Source organism: Antechinus flavipes, chromosome 4, assembly GCF_016432865.1.
Source record: "Antechinus flavipes isolate AdamAnt ecotype Samford, QLD, Australia chromosome 4, AdamAnt_v2, whole genome shotgun sequence".
Classification (NCBI taxonomy): domain Eukaryota; kingdom Metazoa; phylum Chordata; class Mammalia; order Dasyuromorphia; family Dasyuridae; genus Antechinus; species Antechinus flavipes.
Genome location: NC_067401.1, coordinates 62,837,249 through 62,859,493, shown reverse-complemented (window position 1 = coordinate 62,859,493; position 22,245 = coordinate 62,837,249). Strand labels below are relative to the sequence as shown.

Sequence of the window (22,245 nt, the reverse complement as noted above, 5' to 3'; positions counted from 1 at the left end):
TTTTAAGAGAAACCAAGCCAAATGTCAGTGTCTAGAGAGAGAGCTATTCAATACCACTATCAGTATTGCCCAAAGGTCTGTTCTTGGGTCTCTTCTCTTTTTTTAAATTATCTGTTGTTAGTTTAATTATCATCTCTATGGAAATGATTCCCAATTGCTTATATAGTCCTAACCTCTCTTTACCACCAATTTTACATCAGCAATTGCATGATGGAGTTCTTAAAGCAGATATCCACACACATCTCAAACTCAATTTATCAAAAGCTGAACTCATTGTTTTTCCTCCAAAGACCTCCTCTTTTCCCAGTTGCCCTATAACTGTAGAAGTTAATTCTTCCTCTTTTTTTAATTAATTAATTTATTATTATATGTATTATATGTAGCTATTATTAATGTTATATTATATATAAAATATATATTATATTATGCTAATATAATATTAATTAACACGAGGCTTATTCTTCCAATCAACTGTATTCAAAAATCTAGTACGTATCTACGACCATATTCGAAATTCTAATTTCCTGGACTTCAGGTCTAGTACTCTAACCACTATGATACCTCACTGACATGACTTTTAAATTGGGTTTTGAAAGAATGGATAAAAATTCAATGAATAAAGATGGGGAAGAGATTATATATATATATATATGTATATATATATATTCAAAAATAAAAGATATTCTGAATGACAAATGTTCAGTTTGTAGTCTCACTTTTTACAAGTATACTCTTTCACGATAAAAGACCAAGTGAAAATGAGTCAATGGAATCTGGTATCAATTAATTTAACAATTAAAATAAGAAATAATAACAAACATTTATTTTCAAGTCTTACATATATTATGAAAAAAATAGTACAAAAGGATTGTGTTTGTGAGGTTTAAATTAACATACTAGCCCTAAAGACTAGTATGAGCCATGTCATGCACATGGAAAAGAAATGAGAGAGTGGGATAGGATTAGTTACTATCAATAAGTAGAAAACTTATTAAGAGAAAGCTAGATGACACAGTAAATAGAGTAATGGATTGGAGTCAGGAAGATTCATCTTCCTTGAGTTTAAATCCAGCCTCAGACACTTACTAGCTCTGTGACTCTGGGCAAGTCACTTCACTTTATTTGCCTCCATTTTCTTATCTGTAAAAAAGATCTGGAGAAGGAAATGGCAAACCACTACAGTATCTTTGCTAAGAAAACTCCAAATGGGGTCCCAGAGTCAAATGCAACTGAAAAATGACTGACTAAAAACTTATTTATAGCCAATTGCTTTCTTGTTTGTTTTTATTTTTAAGGATCAATGTCAACTGATGAGCAATTCTAAATTTATAAAATATTTTGCATTTCAATACTGTGTTTTAATAGCCAAAAGACTTTCACATGCAATGTGTTTTTTCTGTTATAGTGTTTTTATTTTTTTAATTTCATATCTTTTAAGGTCTACTATTTAGAATTCTTTCTCCTATAGAAATAAATTAATTGATTCTGAAAATCAATATGTATTATTATGTTTTGACCTAAATTTTGAGAGTTTATAATACACTAGCTGGAAACTTGTTTGTTTAAAGCAGGAGAAATGTTGTTTTAACCAGAATGGTCTTCTTTCCTAGTTAGGACATTCTCTGAGAGAATGGTACTACAAGTAGCAATGTAAACTATTTGAGAACAGGGTCCATTTTTGTCTTTGTAGACTTAACTTGTGCACCTTACTAGATAGGATATAGGTGCTTAAGAAATGTGTCTTGATTCAGTGGTTGGTTAATTGGTTAATAGATTGAAGGGGGGAAAAAACACATTCTTGAAATTCAGAGGCTGAAGGTCTTCCATAACTAATTTCAGGATTATTGTTTATTATTTAGATTTTTTTTATATGTATCATTTGGTTAAGTCTTTTAAAAAGAAATTCCTTGTAAGATGAGTTCTCTTCCATAAAGATTTGAAATCTAAAATATACTTCTTTTAAATAAATGATAGTAAGGTACAGTATTCATTTCTTCATACACAGAAAGATTTTCTGTTTGTTTTTCTGACCATTAGCATGCTATCTTTCAATGGCAAAATGTCTTTGGATAGAAAGAATAGATTAAGATTATTTTATTGAGGATTGAAAATAGAAATATAGTATATTTAAGAAACAGAATAATCAATCCAGGTAGACAAGACTTGAGTTTATTGATAAAATTCATATCTTCCTTCTGAAGGTGACAGTTACAACAAACTTGGGTTCAAAAATAAAAGATATTCTGAATGACAAATGTTCAGTTTGTAGTCTCACTTTTTACAAGTATACTCTTTCATGATAAAAGACCAAGTGAAAATGAGTCAGTGGAATCTGGTATCAATTAATTTAACAATTAAAATAAGAAATAATAACAAACATTTATTTTCAAGTCTTACATATATTATGAAAAAAATAGTTACAAAAGGATTGTGTTTGTGAGGTTTAAATCTTTATTCTAATTGCATCTATTTGGGGGAAAAAAAAAAAAAAACTTCGGAGGGAAAAAAAAACCAACTATGGAATTTGGATAGTGACTTGTATAAATTGAGTTCAAAAATAGGCTCTTTTAATGAATAGTCCACTTATATGTTGCTTAGCAACTAGGTAGAATCATGTGACCTATGGCCTTTATTTGAAATAAAAAAAAGAAATGGTCCCATTGGTGGGGTGGGCATATGGTATTTGAAACACTTACTGGATTTTGGTATCCAAAGAAGTAAATGTTCATCATCCATCATTTAATAATAATAATAAAACAAAACACAACTAAGTGCACAAATTCATAAATAATTGTTTAGGCTCCAGTTTTAACATTAATGTGCATCAAAGAAGCACACTGAAAAAAATGTTCAGATGATATACAAGAGAGGGGCAATGACAGATCTAACCTTTTACTGCACAAAGAATTAAACAGATCTCTTTAAATACAAGTACTTTTCATACACATTATTTTCCCACCCCAAAATATAAACTTGCTTTCTTTAGGTATATACAGGTTTATAAAGAAATCCTGGATTCTGAAAAGAAAAAAAAAAAAAGTCTGAGGTATAGCACCATAGAACTTAGCACCCTGGAGGATGCTGCTTCTGTTTGCAATTCATCAAAAGGTAACAACAGCAGAGAAGAGTTGATTTGAGTGTGTTGCCAAAGGTCTTCCAGTTTTTTGCCACCTGAGATTTTTTGGCGACTTCAAATAACAGAGCTCTTCAACATCAATATATACAAAGGGATTTTTATTATTATTATTATTAATTTATTATTATTATTATTATTATTATTATTATTAACCAGAAATGGAGTTGGAGTCACTGGAAATTACAGCTTTATTTCGCATAATACATACACAGTATTTATTGCCATCAACAGAGTTTTGTAATTTTATAAAGTTAGAGCCAGATGCAATTCGGAGACACATGCAAGTTTTGAAAATGGACAAAGAAAATAACAGTATAGTACTGTACATAAAATAATTACAATTTATTAAACACATCTTCTTAGCACCTCCTGTGATGGATGGAAAGGAGCACCATGTCTTTCCTATATATATATGTTATTGATGGATTTTTGTATGTTTGTTGCTTTTTAAAAGAATAGCACCAAAGGAATCCAAATAGGGGAAGAAGAGGAGAGAATAGGGAATGAAAAATCAACCCTAAGTTTTCCATCTGTGCCACAGTATACATGTCTTTCATGATTTTCAAAAAAAATTAAGTCATGTGATTCTGGCCCTACAAGGGCAACACATTTTCTAAATAATACATACATACATACACAGCAAGACATTTTCTACACCATCCATATTCAAAACTTGCATGTGGCATAAAGTGGACTGCTGGTACCAAGGTAAAATGTTTGTCGATTTATATGTTCTTTGCCCTAATCTTAACCAAGGAAACAAACTGGGCCAACTTCGAATCCGAACTTCTGATTCTGATCTCCAAAGTCATTAATCATCACATCAACAATAGGTACTTGGTCTATCTTAGGGGTATTGATTTCAATCACACTCTTTCCAAAGCCTTTTCGTGACTGTGAAATTAAAAACAAAACAAAAACAATGATTATGTATAGACACATTTCTCACAAGTCTTTAATGAAAAAATTCTGTGTTTTCCCAAGAGCAAAGGGAGCTAGACAGGTAAAAAAGGGAATAGTTCTACCTTGCTTCTAATTTATTATTTGTTGCTAATATTGCCACATTCCTCTGGTATTAAGGAAATCTTTTCAATTAAACCATTGGTGAATATATTACAAAATTAGCAAGGCAATAGGAAAGATAGAATCACAGTACTATGTGCAACAAGGGGATAATATATTATTAGGAGATAATATAGAAAGGATAATATGAAAATTGATCCTCTTTATGGGACCATATTTCATAAGAAGATTACATTTTCATGTTTTTATCATTATAATTATGATGCTATTCAGTAAATAATCATAATTAATTATTGTGACATTAACTACTACAGTTTAACATTTGCAAAGCAGTCAATCAATGACTTTAAATATCACAAATAATTCTGTAAGAAACAGTTTAGCAGAAAATAAAGATTTGGAAAAAAAAAAAAGATTTCTTCTTCAAACTTCTTGACTTTTCTCAAATCTATATTTTCTTGCTGAAGCCGGGTATCATGTTCTTAGTAATTTTTTCTAGTCTTCTGAAATCAATGCCACATACACAACTGTTTCTTCACTGCTGTGATTTAGAAGGGTTTATTTACATTAAATCCTATTATTGCTCTGCTCAATAGAGCACACTAAGGTAGATTTTCCTTTGAATGTTATTGTTTTCATAGGGGAATTAGTTTGAAGTAAATAAAGTCCCAAATAGCAGGATGGCCTCCAACATATTCTGAAAACTGGCACTAAATGTTTACTCAATCAATATACATTATGTAAGCCCAGAATCTATACAAAATTTAAGGGAAGTGTTGAGGAAAAGTTATCCCTTTTGGGGGGGGAAAATCATCCTGATTTTCATCTGGCCACTTTGAATCAGTGACCTGAATAGCTGAGAAACTGAAATCTTAGTTAGGCTTTCAAGACTACTTTACCATGGAGTGAGGGTCATAATATACAATTAATCCTTTTAGAAAAACACTTCTTGTAATTTAAATATTTTTGTCCTAGGAAAATATGTATCTCACACACACAAACTTACATACTTCATTTACTCATAAATTTAGATACATAGATCAGATGTTTAAATATAGGTACATATACACATAGGTATGTGCATATGTGTGTATATATTTATATGTTCACATACACATAGACACATATTTATATAGACACACATATATATGTAAAGATATAAATAAAAATATATTTGTGTGAAATTTCATTACTACTTTCTTTGAATTTATAGAATCTCAGAATTGCCATAATTTCATACCCATAAAAGCTATAGGAATGATTCTCTGCTCCCATTATTTATTAAAGCTTATTGCTTCCCCACATTACTAGTACAAAATAACCATAGTCCTACTGTTGTTGTTCTTTGTATTGCTTTAAAAATAATTTCTTTTTTTCTTCACTTATGGAACCACTTCCAGATATTTCTAATTCATTCTGTCAAGGACTTGTTAGTTTTAAACATCAAATTGGCCAAGTAAAATTGGCATTTGTTCACCAGAGAAATACAACACAGGGCTGAATAGAGAAAATTACTAAGTAGCCTTGTTATTCTGCTAAGAAAAAAGAAATAAAATAAAAAGACTCTGAACTTCTACTTACAGCACAACCATCATAAAGAGCCTTGATGTAAGGGTTGTTGTCGTAAGACATCTCCTCATCATTTGATCCCAAGAATCGGAGTGCTTTGTCATGACTGTCAGATGTTACATCATACCAAGCCACTGATTGATGACAATTGTAGGTGAAATTTTGCCTGGCCGAAGCACTCAGAAGTTTAAGGAATGTCATTTGAACCATATTAATGGAATTCCCTTCTACATCCAAGTAAGAGAGCTGTGGGGGGAAACGAAATGCAGGAACGTGAACATCTCTCTCTTCAGAGAAAGAAACCTCCAATGATATTAAGTAGGGCTCAGATACATTTAGTTATATCTATTGATACATTCTGACCGATTGAAAAGAGGCACGCTTCAGGGACTAGCATATCAAGAATTAAAGGTTCAGAATTCATTTCTGTCCTCCTAGTTGTCAACCCATTATATGTCATCAATAAATCATTTCAGCTCCTTGTCACTGTTTCTAAATCAGTTAAAATAATGCTTCCATGTAATTGGTGCTAGTATATCCAGATCAATGCTTTTAAAATTGGGTTATGTATATACATGTGTATATGTGAATTAGATTTTAAAGGGGAAGAATTATGTAGATGGTAGAATATTATGAGAAGAGGCTAGATTTAGTGTCTGAGAAAATTAACTATCTACATGATTTTAGACAAGTCAGTTTAGCCCAAAATGAACAGGTTGGCCTTTGGAGCAGAAGACTATGATTTTGCTCTCTATGATTATTATGGCAGGATCTGACAGAATTTCTTGTCTATTAGTATAGCCATCTATAACCGAGCACAGAAACATGCCACAATGAAGTATTGAAATAGAACTTTAGCAAAGGCAAATATCAGATATAAATATAAAAAATCAGAGATTCAAAATTTCAACTTTGGAGTTTGGAAAATATCCTTGGGATCATAATTCTGTATAGGGTAATATTGGCAGAAATGTATTGAGGTTTTAAGGGGCAGTTGGAATTTGAAAAGATCTATTTTCAATCATTCTATGACATTAAATAATCAAATAAAAAATATATGATATGATTGTCTTTCAAATTTAATAAGTTTAAATGCATGATAATCTTCAAGTGTCTTATGAAAATTAATTTTTTTCTCATTTTAAATTGTACCTAGGAAAACTATTAATGCAAAAATGTTAATTTCATGGAAGCTTCTAAGATTTAACTCAAATTTAAAAAGAGAAAACTGAATTTAAGATCTGGTCTAAGTCACTTTCTCCCTCTAAGCCATAGTTTCCTCATCTGTAAAATGCAGGGACTGGATTAAATGATTTCTAAGGTCCTTTTCATCTCTAATTCTGTGATCGGGAATATATTTTATTATAAATCATGGAGAAAGTTTAACAGCAGATATAGTGTTGAGCTGAAAATCTCTCTGCTATTGACAAGCTATATGGCCATAGGCAAGTGACTTAATTTCTGTATACCACCAGTTACTCTCTAGTTTAAATAATAGTGTGTTATTTAAAGTGATCAAGGGACCACAAAGCTTAGGCTACTCAATTCTTATATCCTACCTGATAAAGAGGACAATATACTGACTGGGCATCAAAAATGGTAAGAAATTAAACTCTTTTAAATAGCACAAAGGGAGAAATCCTACAGAAATACTTTCTTTTTTGTAGTAGATATCCCTAACATAATCATATTTGAATGTCGAGCTCAAGTAGTCAAAGAAAAGTACCATTTATTTGATTATATATTTCGGTTAAAAACTCAGTGTGCTTCCTTTCATTCTGTCAGAGAAATTTTAGTCTGTCATTAAAATCTGAGAGTGGCCCACTATATCTGAATTGAACAGATTCCAGAATATGGACAAGGGTGCTTACAGTGTGTAATTCAGTCTTTTACAGGGATAGTCTGGATTTATAACTGGAGCTTAACTTGTGATGGTAGCAATAAATGATTGCATGGAGCAACAATAACATACCAGTTTTCCTCTCTTAAATTCACTAAACCAGCTTCCTGGCTTCTCCTTTGGCCATGATGAAATTCTTACCTATTGTAAAAGAAGAGAATAATTGGGAATGTTAGCAAGAAAAGGAATCACATGTCTCTATACATTTCTGGTAAAAATAAGAAAACAAATGCACCTTCCATACTATTATTTTGTTGAACTCCATTCAAGGTCATGGGAAAAACAGGGAGGGAGAAAAACATGATAGGGCTTCACTTTGTGAAATTGGAAGGACATTCTTTTCTTTATGTGTCTCAAAAAATGTCTGGAGGAAGAAATACACTAACAGCCATAGGCCTTTGTTTGAAATCTTAGTTGGTAGTTTAAAAGGTGCTGCTTTTTCTAGTGGACATCTGTCAGCTTAGAGAAATAAAGTCAATATGACCTGTGTAAAGGAATCACTCTGAAGATCTCTAACTAGAAAAAAGCAAGCTCAGGGAGCAAAAATCATGGCCATGGAACCATTTTTTAAAATTCCCTCATGATATATTTGAAGAAGTTTTATATAGACTTGGGAATATAGTTACTACCAAGATTCAGAAAGAGGTGGGAGGGGGAAAGAGAGGGTTTCAAAATAAAGAATAATACTTATCACTGAGAGGGGAGCTTATTTCCATTTTCATAAATTTCTCTCTTGCCATGAAGCTTGGTTATTCTCCACTGCATAGCAGGTGGGTGCATAGTTTTCATTTTTTCCCCCATTCCCATAAACACAAAGCCAACTTTTCCACTGAAAAGATCAGTCCCACATATAGCAACTTATGATGATGCCTTTAGGGGTTTCTGTACCTCTGAACACTGCATATCATTTACTAGAAAAATGAGCTTTAGTACAAGAATACAAATGAGAACCAAACTTTCCTCCTATGCAGTGCACTGAGTATTCTTCTTATATTATTCTAGGGAAGAATTTGCTCTTCATCATAATGATTTGCATCAAGTTTAATTAGAAATGGAAAGCAAAACCATTTATAGAACTAACTGGTAAGAAAACCTACAATTTCAACTACCAGTTTAGTTGAGATGGATCATATTACTGAAAAATGGTTTTTATTTTTCTCCATATAGACATTATTTTTCAGATATGAATGTTATTTGAACATAATATGCATCTTTGAATTATGTCAGGAAAAACTTCAGCTCGAATATTACAAACAGGAAAAAACTGGTACACAGCTGGGCTGAGTCATAGGATATGGGCTACGTTAGCAAGCAAGCAGGTGCATAGAAAATACATCTGGGCAAAAAAAAAAAAAAAAGGGAAGGGCATTTGTTAACTCTATGTATCATTCCATTGCCTTGCTCATGTTTATGCAAATGATATATACTAATTACTCTGTAAGAAAAGCAGATATATGAAAATGTGACAGTATAATTCTCCTGTTTAGTTCAATATTGCAAAAACATGGCAAGAACTGTCAGCATCACCATCAAAACAGATTGGTACTTACTCCTTCAGATTTCTTGTCAGGGGAAATGCAAGTTTCTCCACCAGCTGTGAAGTTACAGTAAACTTTGAAGGAATCTCCAGAACAGCCTTGGTTTGGATCAATCCAATATTCACCTAAAAGATATATAGCATTGATAATATGAATGATCATTTATACAGAGGTAGTCATATTCAGAGACAGCTAGGCAGGCCTAGAGTTGAAAAGACTTGAACACAAATCCAGCCTCAGCTACCTATTAGTTGAATGGCTCTGGGCAAATTAGTTCATCTTTAATTTCTTCAGTTTTCTCATCCACAAAATGGAAATAATAATACCACCTTCCTCCCTGGGTTGTTATGAAAATAAAATGAAATATCTGTAAAGTTCTTGAAACTACTTAAAAAGTCAAATCAAAAACTAGTTGATATTCTTATTATTAAATATATATATGTATTAATGCCTAGATAAAGTGTATTCTTAAAGGATAAATATCCACTCATGCGAACAAAAACTGCAAATCAGAGGATCTGAGTGCTAATCCTGTTACATCACTAACTAGCTGTGTGACCTTAGTCGAATACTCTCAACCTCAATTTCCTTATTGATAAGTAGATTTTAGCTCTAGTTTCAATACAATTCAATTTGATTCAGTTCAACAAGCATTTATGAAACATCTATTTCTTGACCTCAAGAAACTTATACATGATCTAATCTCGACATCTCATTGTGTGAGAGTTCACTGACATCAGAGTCCAAAGTCCAGAAATATTTCATGAATGGCATATATACCTGTTTTTTGAAGACCCAGCTTAGCTACACTTGGAGAAAGCTCATCTCCAAGAGGTTGGACACTAGTAAATAATCTATATTTTTTTGCTGTTACAGGAGCTCTTGAAGGTTTCTATTAATGTCAGATCAATTCAATAATCATAAAATATGAGGTATGGTTTTAATTGTGGGGATACAAAGAAAGGCAAAAAAATAATAATAATAATCCCTGCCCTTAATGAGCTCTTTCATCTAATACAGGAGAAAACATGCAAGCAGTGCTGTCCAAACAAGATAGGAGAAAGTGAAGATCAACTCGGAAGAAAGGTGCTAACGTTAACTTTCCACTGTCTCTTTTAAAAGAAGAGATATACCATACTATAATGTAGATGGAAACGTTTTTTCTCTTTGTCTCTCTGTCTCTCTCTTTTTTATTTTTCTTGAGTTTATTATTATTATTTTTTTGGATGGGCGGAGATTGATGCTTTCTTTTACAACATGACCTTTCTGGAAATGTTATGAATAACTTTGATGTAATATGATTTTAATGTCTCCTGATCTTAGAGGGGATTCTGTTGTAAGAATAAGTCAGTAATATAATATCTTCTGGCTTTGGAGTCTGCCTCAGGGACTTTTCACACCCAACAATGTGTCTGATTCTGAATAGAACACTCCTCAGTTCATTGCTGACTGTCAGACAGATAATCTGTTGGTCACTGATAAATAACCAACTCCAGAGACCACTCCTTTGGACCATAGAATTAGTATAACAATGATAAAAAGCTAGATAAAGGTGTCTTTTTGCTCCTATTGGAGCAAATTCTCTTGAAATTTGGTCTGTTTGTAATGCCATTATAATTACAATAAAACTTTGCCTCTTGCCTATGAAATAGGTTCAAGCCTGCAAATTCCTTTGTGACACCTCGTGATACTGGTCTGTGACCCCAAATTTTTAGGGTCCCCTTCCCAACTTCAGCAATTCACATGTGATTTCTTAATGGGGGCTGGGGTGACAAAGTAAAGTTTCAAAAACAAATATAAAACATACACACACACACACACACACACACACACACACACATACATACATACATAAAAGAAGAGATATATTAAAGATAGCAAGCTTTAGTTTACCTTTACCCTAACTACAATCTGTCCCGAAAATCTATACTTTGCAAACATGAAACTTTCACACAGGAATAGCTTCAGTCTGATTTCAGCTTCAGTAGTCAATATTCATTATTGCCAACTGGAGCAAAAATTAATGAAAAGTAGATTGACAGACTTAGAGACAGAAGAATCACCTCAGAATTGTTGAACTTAAGTTCTCAATGGCTTTCTGCCAGCTCTGAACTAGTCTGGGAAGCTTTAAGTACTAGCATGAAAGTGGATTATTCATGACTAAGAACTTTCAGAGCTAAATTTGGAGAGGTTCTTCTCCAAAAGTTTGATAGATAAATGAAATGACATTTCTTTGGACAAAATAAATCAAGAAATGGTGAAGGGCCATAATCTGTATCAAGGAAATACCCTCAATAATGATTCATAAATCTTTTGAAATAATGAAAAAAATCTAACTCTATCTCCAGTGTTTCCTCATTACCTGCAAAATTATGTATAATATGCATGAACAACACAACAATACTGAAAGTAAGGACAGTTTTCTCCTGACATGTTTAAAAGGATATAGTTTCTGACTAATCATTTCTTAATAAAACCAAAAGTTATTAATAAAAGTCTGGTCATTTGATCATCTTTTATACCAAAGACAATCATGGTAGCAAGGCTCACAGTTTACATACCATTTTTAATGAGGGACTGAGAATGACACTTGTAAAAAAAAAATTATCTCCAGTCAGACCGCCAGCAGCCTTGGACTATCTAGACAACTAGATCTACCTCACCAAACTTGAATAGAACACAATAAGCTTTCCCACCCAAGATTAAATTCCAATATTGATTGGATCTGACCAATATCCCCAGAATCTATGGAATCTCCTTTTCAGTAATGTCCTACAAGAAAATTGAATTTTTTAAAATGAGAAATTTAGAAAAAGGGGAGAGCCTCCCAATTTCCCCAAGATATTGCTTATTAATAATCATCTCTCTCTCTCCCTAAAAATGATCTTATACTCTTCCCAATCCCCCCTTTTCTGTCTATACATACCTGACACTCCTTTCAAAATCTAGACCAAACCCTGGTTTAGGGTTTTCTCTTTCTAATCCCTTCCTAGCCACTACAATAGACTCTGAACTTATACTGAACTAGATTGCTACTATCTTAAATAAAGACTTATATAGCTAATAACTCTTTGACATAGGCAATACTGAAGAAAATAGAATCCTGAGCATGTCATCTACCAACCAACCAACAAGAATTTTAAAAAGATAAAAACATCTCTAATAAAAAAAATCAATTGGTATTGTTCTCTTTTATATTTGTGTATATATCAAATCTCATTACTAAATTTCAAATCCATTTGAATAAGTGCTAGTATATTTCTAGTTATGATTTCTATACAAGAATATCATTGAGGAAATAGATGATCAAGAAAGGAGCTGGTGTACAGATGAATAAAGAATAAGGGTAAATGCTGAAATTCAATTTAATAAATTCAATTAATCACTAGCTACTAATAGTGTGTAAAGTTCTAATAATATAAAGACAAAAATAAATCATTCTCTGACTTACACAAGCTAATATTCTACTGACAGAAAACAATAAAAGTAAATAAATACAAAATATAAAGTAAAATTTTCTAGACCATCAAAAAGTCTTAAGTAAAACGTAAAACTTAAGATGAATCTTGAAGAAAAGAGTGAGACTCTTAAGTGGCAGAACTAAGGAAGAAAGCCTGGAAACAGATTACTCAAAGCCAAGGAGGTAGGGAACAGCATATTATGTATAGGAAGGAAGCAAGTAGAGAAATTTGACTTGATTGTATTAGGATGGGAAATATAAGATCATTTCATTAGTTACAATAATAAAAATATTCATCAATTAGAGGTCAATTTATTGCAGTTAGCTCTTCATACTGAGCTAGACTTGATCTTAGATAGAAGGCTCCACTTATCTCTATGATTATAACCAAACCCTTTTTATGTGGTAGAGCTAGCCATAAGCTTATACTACACAAAGCTTACACTTTGAAAACCCAAGGTCATTGTCATATTATTGTACCATATTAAAGATATAATTTTCCTGAAAACTTATGAGATGTTTATTGAGCTGAATTTGCTGAATTTAATTATCAAATATGTAGAATTAATGGTACTTATACTTATTTCTTAGATAAATTCTGTGTTTGATTGAAATGAAAATATAGTCATTTCTCTTAAAATTACAATTTTCATTTCATTTATATATTAAGTCAATATTTATACTCAATGTAAATAAATAGACTGGATCAGCCCTTCTATTTTGAAATCTACTTCATCACTTCTACTCTACCCCATAATGGAACAAAATGATTCTTACTCAGAAGTAACCCAGAAACACTGGCTACTTCCATTTGAGGAACAATGTAATTTCTCATTTGGACAAAAATGCCCCATTAGGAGAACTAGTGACTGAGTCAGTTCTGAATTTTGAAATCCACACGTACTCAGTAAGCTTATGTAATCAGTGGAATTACATTTTCTCTACCTTAATTCTTTATTCACAGAATAAAATAAAACATCATGTTATCTTTAATCATCTAAAGTAAATCTTGTAACTTAATAAAATCTTATTTTATAGACAAAGGTTTTACTAAACTTGAATTACTCTTACTGTAAGATTTTTTTATTTTATTTTTTTCTGTCTGAAAGTCTGGACTTAATTATCATTTTCTTTAGTTTTGTTTAGAGAGTATATTAACCATATAACAAGGATTAATGAACTGACAATATTCCTTAGTAAATCAGAGGTTCAGTGCTTTTGCTTTGTCATATATTATTAACATACCATCTGGGAAGTCTGGATGGGAGAGCTGCAGATCTTTGCAAGTTCGGGATGGATTGTTCTGTGTGCCCATGGGATATTTCATCCGCTCGATATCTTGTTTCAGAGAGTTGAGAGAACCAAAGATTTCCTCCATGCCATCAGAGTAATCAAGGATATTATCTCCTGCATCAGCTTGCATACCTTCAGCATGCCGTCTGGTCTTTTTGGGTGACAAAATTGGTAAAGGCTGGATGACTTCACCAGGAGGGCCCTATAAATTTAAAATCGGAAGTTATTTCAATGCATTATCTGTAAAATCCATGATGTTCAGATGTATCTATAATTGCATAATTATTTTGTAATTATAAATCTATTGCTTTCCTGAAGTAAATCCATAATAATCTGATTTTTAGCTTATTGATATGTTTCACTGTACAATATCTATAGAATTGGCTTACTTACTAATTTTGGCATCTATCTTATTAATTTAGTTTCATATTCCCCAGTAAATTGTCAGCTACTATGGGCAAAGATTTTCTGTGTGTGTGTGTGTGTGTGTGTGTGTGTGTGTGTGTGTGTGCATCTGTGCATCTGTTTGCCTTTTTTTTTTAATACAAGGTAAAGCACAGAATCAACACTCTTTCCTCCAACACTTAGCAAAATAACTGAGTAAATGCAATTGTAATTTAAAGTAATTGAGTTTGAATGGATTTTTCCTATTTTCTTGAATATGTAAATAATTGTTTTCATTTGGATTTTTGATGCCATATTCATAAATTCTGCAATCCTTGGAATTTGTGCTTTACTACTGAGGTTTTGGTTTGCTTAATTTTTATGTTATCAAATTTTACTCCCACCAGGAAAAACAACAATAACAATAGTCTACATCATCAAATGTGTTAAGGAGAAAATATCTCCATACTTCAAGCTCATAGTCTGGACATAAAAATGGACTCAAAGGACAACTTTGAATTTCATTTTTATGTCCGGTTCCTCTATACAAGCATATTGTCAGTGCAAGAATTAAGGCACACTTTTTAAAACTATACGCACCAATGGAATAAATGTAAAATGTCTGCACTTTTGTCTTCAGACACAGGCGACCCATAACTGGGTCCATGAGATATGTACACATTTGCTTTCATTGCACTAATGATATATACATGAAGGGAGTAGATATATGCCACAATTCTGCTATAATTCTGATAATTGCAGCATGAATCTTTCTTTACAAAGTATAGCAGGAATATCTCTATTCCCAGAATGTAAAGCATATTCAAAGTTAACTTAGCTTAGGACATGAAGACCTACTTGAATGTAAGGGATGCTTTTGTTGTTTTATATATAATCAATGTCTCTTTTATCAAGTCAAAAAAAAAAAAAGATCCAAATGAAGTGAAGACCCTCAGTGTTTCTGGTCAAAACAGAAACAATTCCTGTTTACATTTGCTCTGAGTAAATCAAGGCCCAAACAATGACTTCTCTGATGTCATGGTCCTCTTCCAGAACTAAGGCAAACAACTACAAAAGCAACATAATCAACATCAATAATGTCAGCATTTGACTTTTAAGTTTTTAAAAGTCTTTTGCACTCAGATTACCTAAAGTCTCAGGACATAAAGTGTTTATGTAATATTAGCACAAAATTGTACTCACTGGAGGCCCAGGAGGCCCAGGAAGACCGCTGTCACCCTTTTGACCAGTAGGACCCTGTTGAACAGAGGAAAGAATTAATGTTATGAGTCATGAGGGGGGAAAAAAAAGTTCTCAAATGAAAAATATAAAACTTAAAAAAAAAAAAAAATTAGTATACTTACAGAAGAACCTTTGTTGCCTTTTGGACCTTGAGGACCCTAGAAAAAAGAAAATGATAAAACAAGCATGAGGATTTATGATGGTAAAGCATTTTATTGACACATTTGAGAAGAGTAAGATACTGTCAAACATATCTGGAGCATGAACTTACTGGCAAGCCGGGAGGACCAGGGGGGCCAACAGGACCAGCTGGACCAGGGATCCCCTGAAAAAAAGAACCACAGAATTAGAGCTTGCCAGAATACATTTTAAGTTTCCCTGAATAGTGATGTATGCTATAGAGCTCCCCCAGGACATGTGACTCAATTAGAATAATGTTATATGGTCTCTCTAGATGCAGAAAATGTATTTGTGTTCTTGTTTTAAAATAAAATAAAATAAATATCTAACCTTGAGATTTTACTGGTACAAGAATTCCTCTATGAGGAAGCATTCTCCACCAATGCCCAGGACCATTGAATAGTTTAATGGTTTGCCCTGAGTCACAAAAGTAGTCAATGAAAAATAGGACTAGAAAGGTACTCTTTTCAACGCCAACTCTTTTATATGCCTATTAAGCTCCTAATACTCTTATTGTAATTATAAGGTATAGATGAGAATTACAGTTATTCCTTCCACTTTTAGGATGAGATATTAGAATCACAACACAGCACCCCTTCTATCTGAAAAATGCAAGTAAAAATTTTTGGCTCTCCCTTTGAAGTCTGAATTATGATGTTATTAAAGATAAAATATGTTGAGATTATATACTACTGTATATTTATGCATTTCTGAGTTTCTAAATTTCTTTTTTGGTGTCATCCATGGCTTCCACAAAATTCTTCCAAAATTCCCATATATGTCTTATGCTGATCCAAGATATAACAAATACTTGATGGGAAAAGTTGTGATGTGAAAGGGATAGCTGTTTATATTTTTGTCCCCCTTTATTCCAGTACATTTATTTATATTTTCAATGATTTTTAAAATATTTTTCAACGATTCCAGTTGATCAAATTAATTAACAACCTAATGAAGCAATTAGGGTTAATTGATTTGCCAGGATCACACAGCTAGGAAGTGCTAAGTGTCTGAGGCTGGATTTGAACTTAGATCTTCCTGATTCTAGGCTCAGTGGCCTATCCACTTTATCATCTAGCTACCCCCATTTATTTATATTTTCTACTTGAAAACTCTAATCCATAACTTCTACAATATGAAACAAAAATCATTACAGAAAGATAAAATCCTGATATAATTCTTGAAATGTATAACTTTTGAATTTTACTTCTTTTCATATATAGAGGGACATTTTCTTTGAAGAAAAACTACTGAGAAGAAAAATAAAGGGATTTTTTTTTTTTTTTACTAACACCATCACCCTTGGCTCCTGGAGTTCCTTGTGTTCCTGGAAGTCCCCTGTCGCCTTTTTCACCTTGTTCTCCTGGAGGACCAATCAGACCAATCAAACCAGGATGTCCCTTTGAAAAAGATACACAGAGAAAAACAAATTTAACTCTAGTTAAACTATTTTTGTAATATCAAATTAAATTTGATACCTTTGTAGGTTAATTCCTATACTCCAAAAATTAAATCTTCTACTGCCCTTTTAAATGATCCTAAGTAAATCTTTAAAATAATTAACACAAGAGTTTTGGATATCATAGCTGCACAAGAAGACAAGGGTTAGAGTGCAATATAACCAGAGGTGTTTTGGAGACAGCTTTTATCAGCTCCAGGGAGTTGATTATTAAATTTTCAATGTGAGTATTTATAACTTGAAAATCAACAAACACTACAAATCAGGGCTTGAATTGTTGTTGTTGTTGTTTTAATTGTACAAGAAAGTAATGAAGAAAATATTAATATGCAGATTAAATTTGAAAGTGCATTGTGCCTATTTTTTTTTTCTGGAGAACTAGTCATTAAATATTTCCAAGGACACCCTGTCTGCAATCATCTCTTCTATTTTTAGGGCCTTATTTACCTAACAGATAAAAGGAAATTGAGATAAGTTTTCCAAAGAAGTCTACCATAAGAGTTCAGTTTCAGCAAGGAGTTTCCATAACTAACTAAACAATTACAACTATATTATGTTACATTAGATACACACTGGAAAAATGTTTAAATTAGAACATTTCTCATTAAAGTACTACATTCCTTCAGAACTCAGATGCTTTTTCAATAAAATTTCTAAATCTTAAATCTTATCTGATTTTTAATTTTTCACAATTATTTTGCATATTGTACAAGATCCTGTCAAATCTCTTAATATTTATCAATTAGACTTTTGTCTCTTTGTGTTTAAAACTGTCAACATTGTCATCTCATTATTCTACCTGTTTATTTTATAGACAGTTATTTTAGTAGGCCCATATGCCTTCTCCATATGGTTCTTTGATGGGGACCTGAAAGGGGATCATGATGGAGATGGTGGAGAATAAATGGAGCATTCTGTAATTCTCTCATTGTTCTACACTTGACAGAATGCATTTTTCCTGAATATAGCTAGAAGGGTGAATTTTTATGGCAATCAGATTAGTTAGAATGGTAGAAAAAAACGGAATGATCTTTACAAAGTGATGGAATTTCAACATATAATTTTTCATTAAAATAGGAAATTTATTTTTTCATAAAGGCCACATTTATAGTCTTTTATTTTTTCTATATCTGTCAGTTACTTCTATTATGAGGAATATATAATAAACAGGTAGATAGGCAGATAGATACATATACTACTTACATATATTTGTATGAACATATGTACATTAATACATATGCAAATGAATATGCACTACCTATACACACACACACACACACACACACACACACGTGTGTGTGTGTTTTTTGGGAAACATGCTTAGCTTACCTTCTCCCCTTTAGAACCAGGGTCACCTTTCAGTCCTGGTAAGCCAGGAGGACCCTAGGTCAAACATTGAGACAAAAATATAAAACACCATAACATTAATAAATTTGATATACAGTTACAGTGAATTGCTATAGAGTTTGCCAGATCTTAGAAAAAAATAGTTCAATATAACTATGGTAGATACCAATATGAATCTTGGAAACCTAAATACTTATGTGTATTGTAAAACCAGTATATCTTACTCTTTAATAACAATAATTTCTGATTCTGAAGAAGGAATACAGAGTTGTTTAGATGAATGGAGAATTAAGAGAAAAAGAAATATTAAGATGGCTACAAGGAGCTTTTTAGACATAAAGATTTCCAAAATCTATCATAGTATTTTAGCCAATAGATTCTTTCTTTCCATTTTCCTCCTTTCCAATTATTTATCTTTTAAGAGGTTAAGAGGATGTCTCAAAAAAATAATCTTCAAAGTGCTTTTGATGCTGAACTAGATCTGTATGATTTATTGACAAGAAATGAAAACATTTATATTGAAAATTTCCTCCATATTTTGGAAACAAAAGGTAAGATAAAATGTTTTTTCCTGCTTATGGCTCCAACTCGTTTCTTTCCAGGATGGTTCTCCATTTAGCTAATTCAGCACAAAGAAGGCAGAATTTTAAAAGCTAGAAGAAATACTTAAAAATAATCAGTTCCCATTTTTCCTTATACACATGAAGAAATTGATGCACAATGATGTTAATATTAAACTAACTTGTACCATCTTCACTACAGAGTTGCTGTGGGCAAAATACTTGGTGAAACTTTAAAGCATCATATAAATGTGAATTGTCATTTTAAAAAATTCACAATTACAGTTTTAAAAAAATCAAATAGATTATTAGTGATAGGATTAATACCTAATAATTCAGGTCTCTTGACTTTTGGTATGATTCATCCCTCCTCTTCTTATTGGACTATTTTCTTGTTTTTAGATCTCTAGGTTTATGACTATATTTTCGATTTCAAGTTTCTTCTTGTCCCCTGACTCTCGGTGTAATTCTTTTGTTCTTATGTACCAATTTCTTTTTTTTGAATATCTAAATATCTTAATATCTGTGTTGTATTTCTTTCATATACAAAGCCATTATTAAAAAAAAAAGTCCATATCATACTATTATAATGTGGAGTGATTTGAAACTAGATAGTTAATTTTTTTGACAAATATAGGTAGCCTATAGTGCTTAGGATAAATTCTAGAGCATTTTTAGATTAATGTTCTTGACTGTCTCAGCATCTAGATTTGATTCTCTTCATAATCATTGCCAAAAGTAGTAAAGGACAAGGGCAGCTAGGTGGTGCAGTATACAGAGCACCAGCCTTGAGGCTGGTTCAAATCTAACCTCAGACACTTAACACTTCCTAATTGTGTGACCCTGGGCAAGTCACTTAACCCTAATTGCCTCACCCAAAAAAACAAAACAAAAGTATTAGAGGATTTTTTTTAAAGTAAGCTAAAAGAGAAGTATGTAATTAAATTAATAATTATTAATTTTATGAGTGTATGAAAGATAGCATAATATAGTGAATGGGGGGGGGGGGAATCACTTGAGCTAAGGGTATGAAGAACTGGGTTTGAACTTTGGCTTTGCCATTTAGTATTTCTGTGAGAGTGCACAGCAATTTCAGCAACCTAATCCCCACTCTCTTTATGTGTAAGATTAAAATATTTATCTAATGAAACCAATTCTTAAGGCTTATAAAGAAAGTTTTTTTAAAAGTAAAGTTATGAGCTATATTTATGGTTTGAGTATCATTTTGCCACATCTCATTTTCTTGTACTTCATGTGTTCATAATTTCATTTTATCCTTTTTCTATAAAACATCTAAAAACACATTGCAATGTAATATTAAAAATGGATTTTTAAAACTACATTTTAATATATTGGCATCAGTTCTATACAATATCAGATTATGCATGCTAATTTTAGTGGAGAAAATCCAAATAACTTGTATTCCATACAAATAATTTATTTTAATGAGCAAAATCAATTTAGATGTCAATCAGATATATTTTATATTCTCAGACACTCTTAAGGTACAATAGATCTGCAATTTTAATCTCTCTGGTAGCTTTTTGGAACACACTTGTTTTTATTTTCAGTCTAAAAGATTAATTCATGAAGATAGAGCAAAACCTGCCTATAATGAGAATAATCTTTTATTTTATAAATGATATAAATGATAACTTATAACTGCCTTGTATTCATAAAAGACTTATCTTTAATGAAATTAAAGTTTTAACAAATAACAAATGATCTTGAATAGTTTATTCTTTGAAAAGAACTACTATGATATAAGAGAAAGAGGGCTTATTTCCAATGAAGAAGTCTGGATTCAATCCTGTCTGATATATACTAATCAATTAACCTCTCAGTATTCTAGGCAACTTTTTGACACAAAGTGTTGCAGAATAGTTCTATTAGTAATGAGTTTCCTCATCCATGAGTTCCTTATATGAATGAAATCCCAGGGACAATCCCTGTTTTTATAATGTTAACACTAAAACATCATTATAAGTAGATTTTTGATCATTTCCAAATTATCAATCCTTTACTGAAGAATAACCTCAAGATCTTGAAGATTGCTGGCCAACTGCCACCTGATAAGTCCTAAAGAGCCAGAAAAAATTTGTAGATAGGTCTGGAGATGGAGAGTATATGACTGTTGTATGCTTGCCTCTGGATGATATGTACAATAAGATGAACTGTCTCTATTGATATAGAGTGGGAAAGCTATTCACAATGTTCATGTGATGAAATCACAATGATATTTTTGTAGCCGGATTTCTTTTATTCATGTGAAAAAGTCACAGGCAAAATTCAAAAATGATTTTTGCAACATGCTTTTGGGAGGAAAATCTTTTAAAATCTGAAGGCTGGGGGGAGTAAGGGAGGAGTTTGGGAGAAGCTAGGGAGGAGCTACGGGGGAGCCTTAGTCAAGGACAAACTGGCTTGCTCTTTGTATCTACATAAGTTGTTGAATGGTGATGTATAATGAGATGTTGAGAATATCTTAAATATGCTAAAAGGACAGTCTGAAAAGATTGATTTTTGTGTGTGATTATGGTTAATAATAAGAATAGGATGGGCTTGTTTTTGTACTTCTATTATTCCTAATAATGGGGACAGAATGAAGTAGTTTGGAGTTCACATCATCTACTACATACTCATAAAGATTGTCAACTAAGGTAGAGAGTTCAACTGGAAGAATTATTCAAACCAATGAAATCATGGACCTTAGAAGTATTGGAATAAGTAATAAGGCTTAAACATTTGTCTAACTATGCACGTCTTTTCTCCATAACCAAATGCTCTTGATTATAAATAAAATAAATAAGACTCTTTGAATTGTAATACTCTATATAAATTTCTACACAATTTAGTTCACAAACTATGGGGCAACAGCCTCCACCAAATTACATGGTGAACTTTGATTCCTGAATAAGTCTTTTTCAAATCTTAACAGTCTTATGGAAATATAACAGTTCTTGGGAACCAGAATGAATATCAATTGATCAAGGAAAGCTATTTTCCAGCTGCCTTTTATCATTCTAATAATAATAATAATGGACATAAGATATTAATTTACACATAAAGCCTTTTTCATCCAAGAAATGAATTAAGCCTGACAATAGTTTCTGAAATGGGGGTGCAAATGTTTAATTAATCCTTAGTCCCAAGTTTT

The 22,245-nt window shown here is 32.0% G+C and overlaps 1 protein-coding gene across 4 annotated transcripts in view; it reads right to left on the bottom strand.

The window, feature by feature from the left end:
• Positions 1-3,306: 3,306 nt before the first annotated feature.
• COL11A1 (collagen type XI alpha 1 chain) overlaps positions 3,307-22,245 on the bottom strand; it is a 264,657-nt gene continuing 245,718 nt past the window's right edge. For all 4 annotated transcript variants that reach the window (XM_051993218.1, XM_051993221.1, XM_051993219.1 and 1 more), the window contains 10 exons: positions 18,514-18,567; positions 17,018-17,125; positions 15,817-15,870; positions 15,668-15,703; positions 15,507-15,560; positions 13,872-14,121; positions 9,179-9,291; positions 7,701-7,769; positions 5,741-5,974; positions 3,307-4,030 (listed from right to left, as the gene is read on the bottom strand). In XM_051993218.1, coding sequence (XP_051849178.1) covers positions 3,884-4,030; positions 5,741-5,974; positions 7,701-7,769; positions 9,179-9,291; positions 13,872-14,121; positions 15,507-15,560; positions 15,668-15,703; positions 15,817-15,870; positions 17,018-17,125; positions 18,514-18,567 — 1,119 coding nt within the window. In that variant the 3' untranslated portion in view covers positions 3,307-3,883. The remainder of the gene's footprint in view (positions 4,031-5,740; positions 5,975-7,700; positions 7,770-9,178; positions 9,292-13,871; positions 14,122-15,506; positions 15,561-15,667; positions 15,704-15,816; positions 15,871-17,017; positions 17,126-18,513; positions 18,568-22,245) is intronic.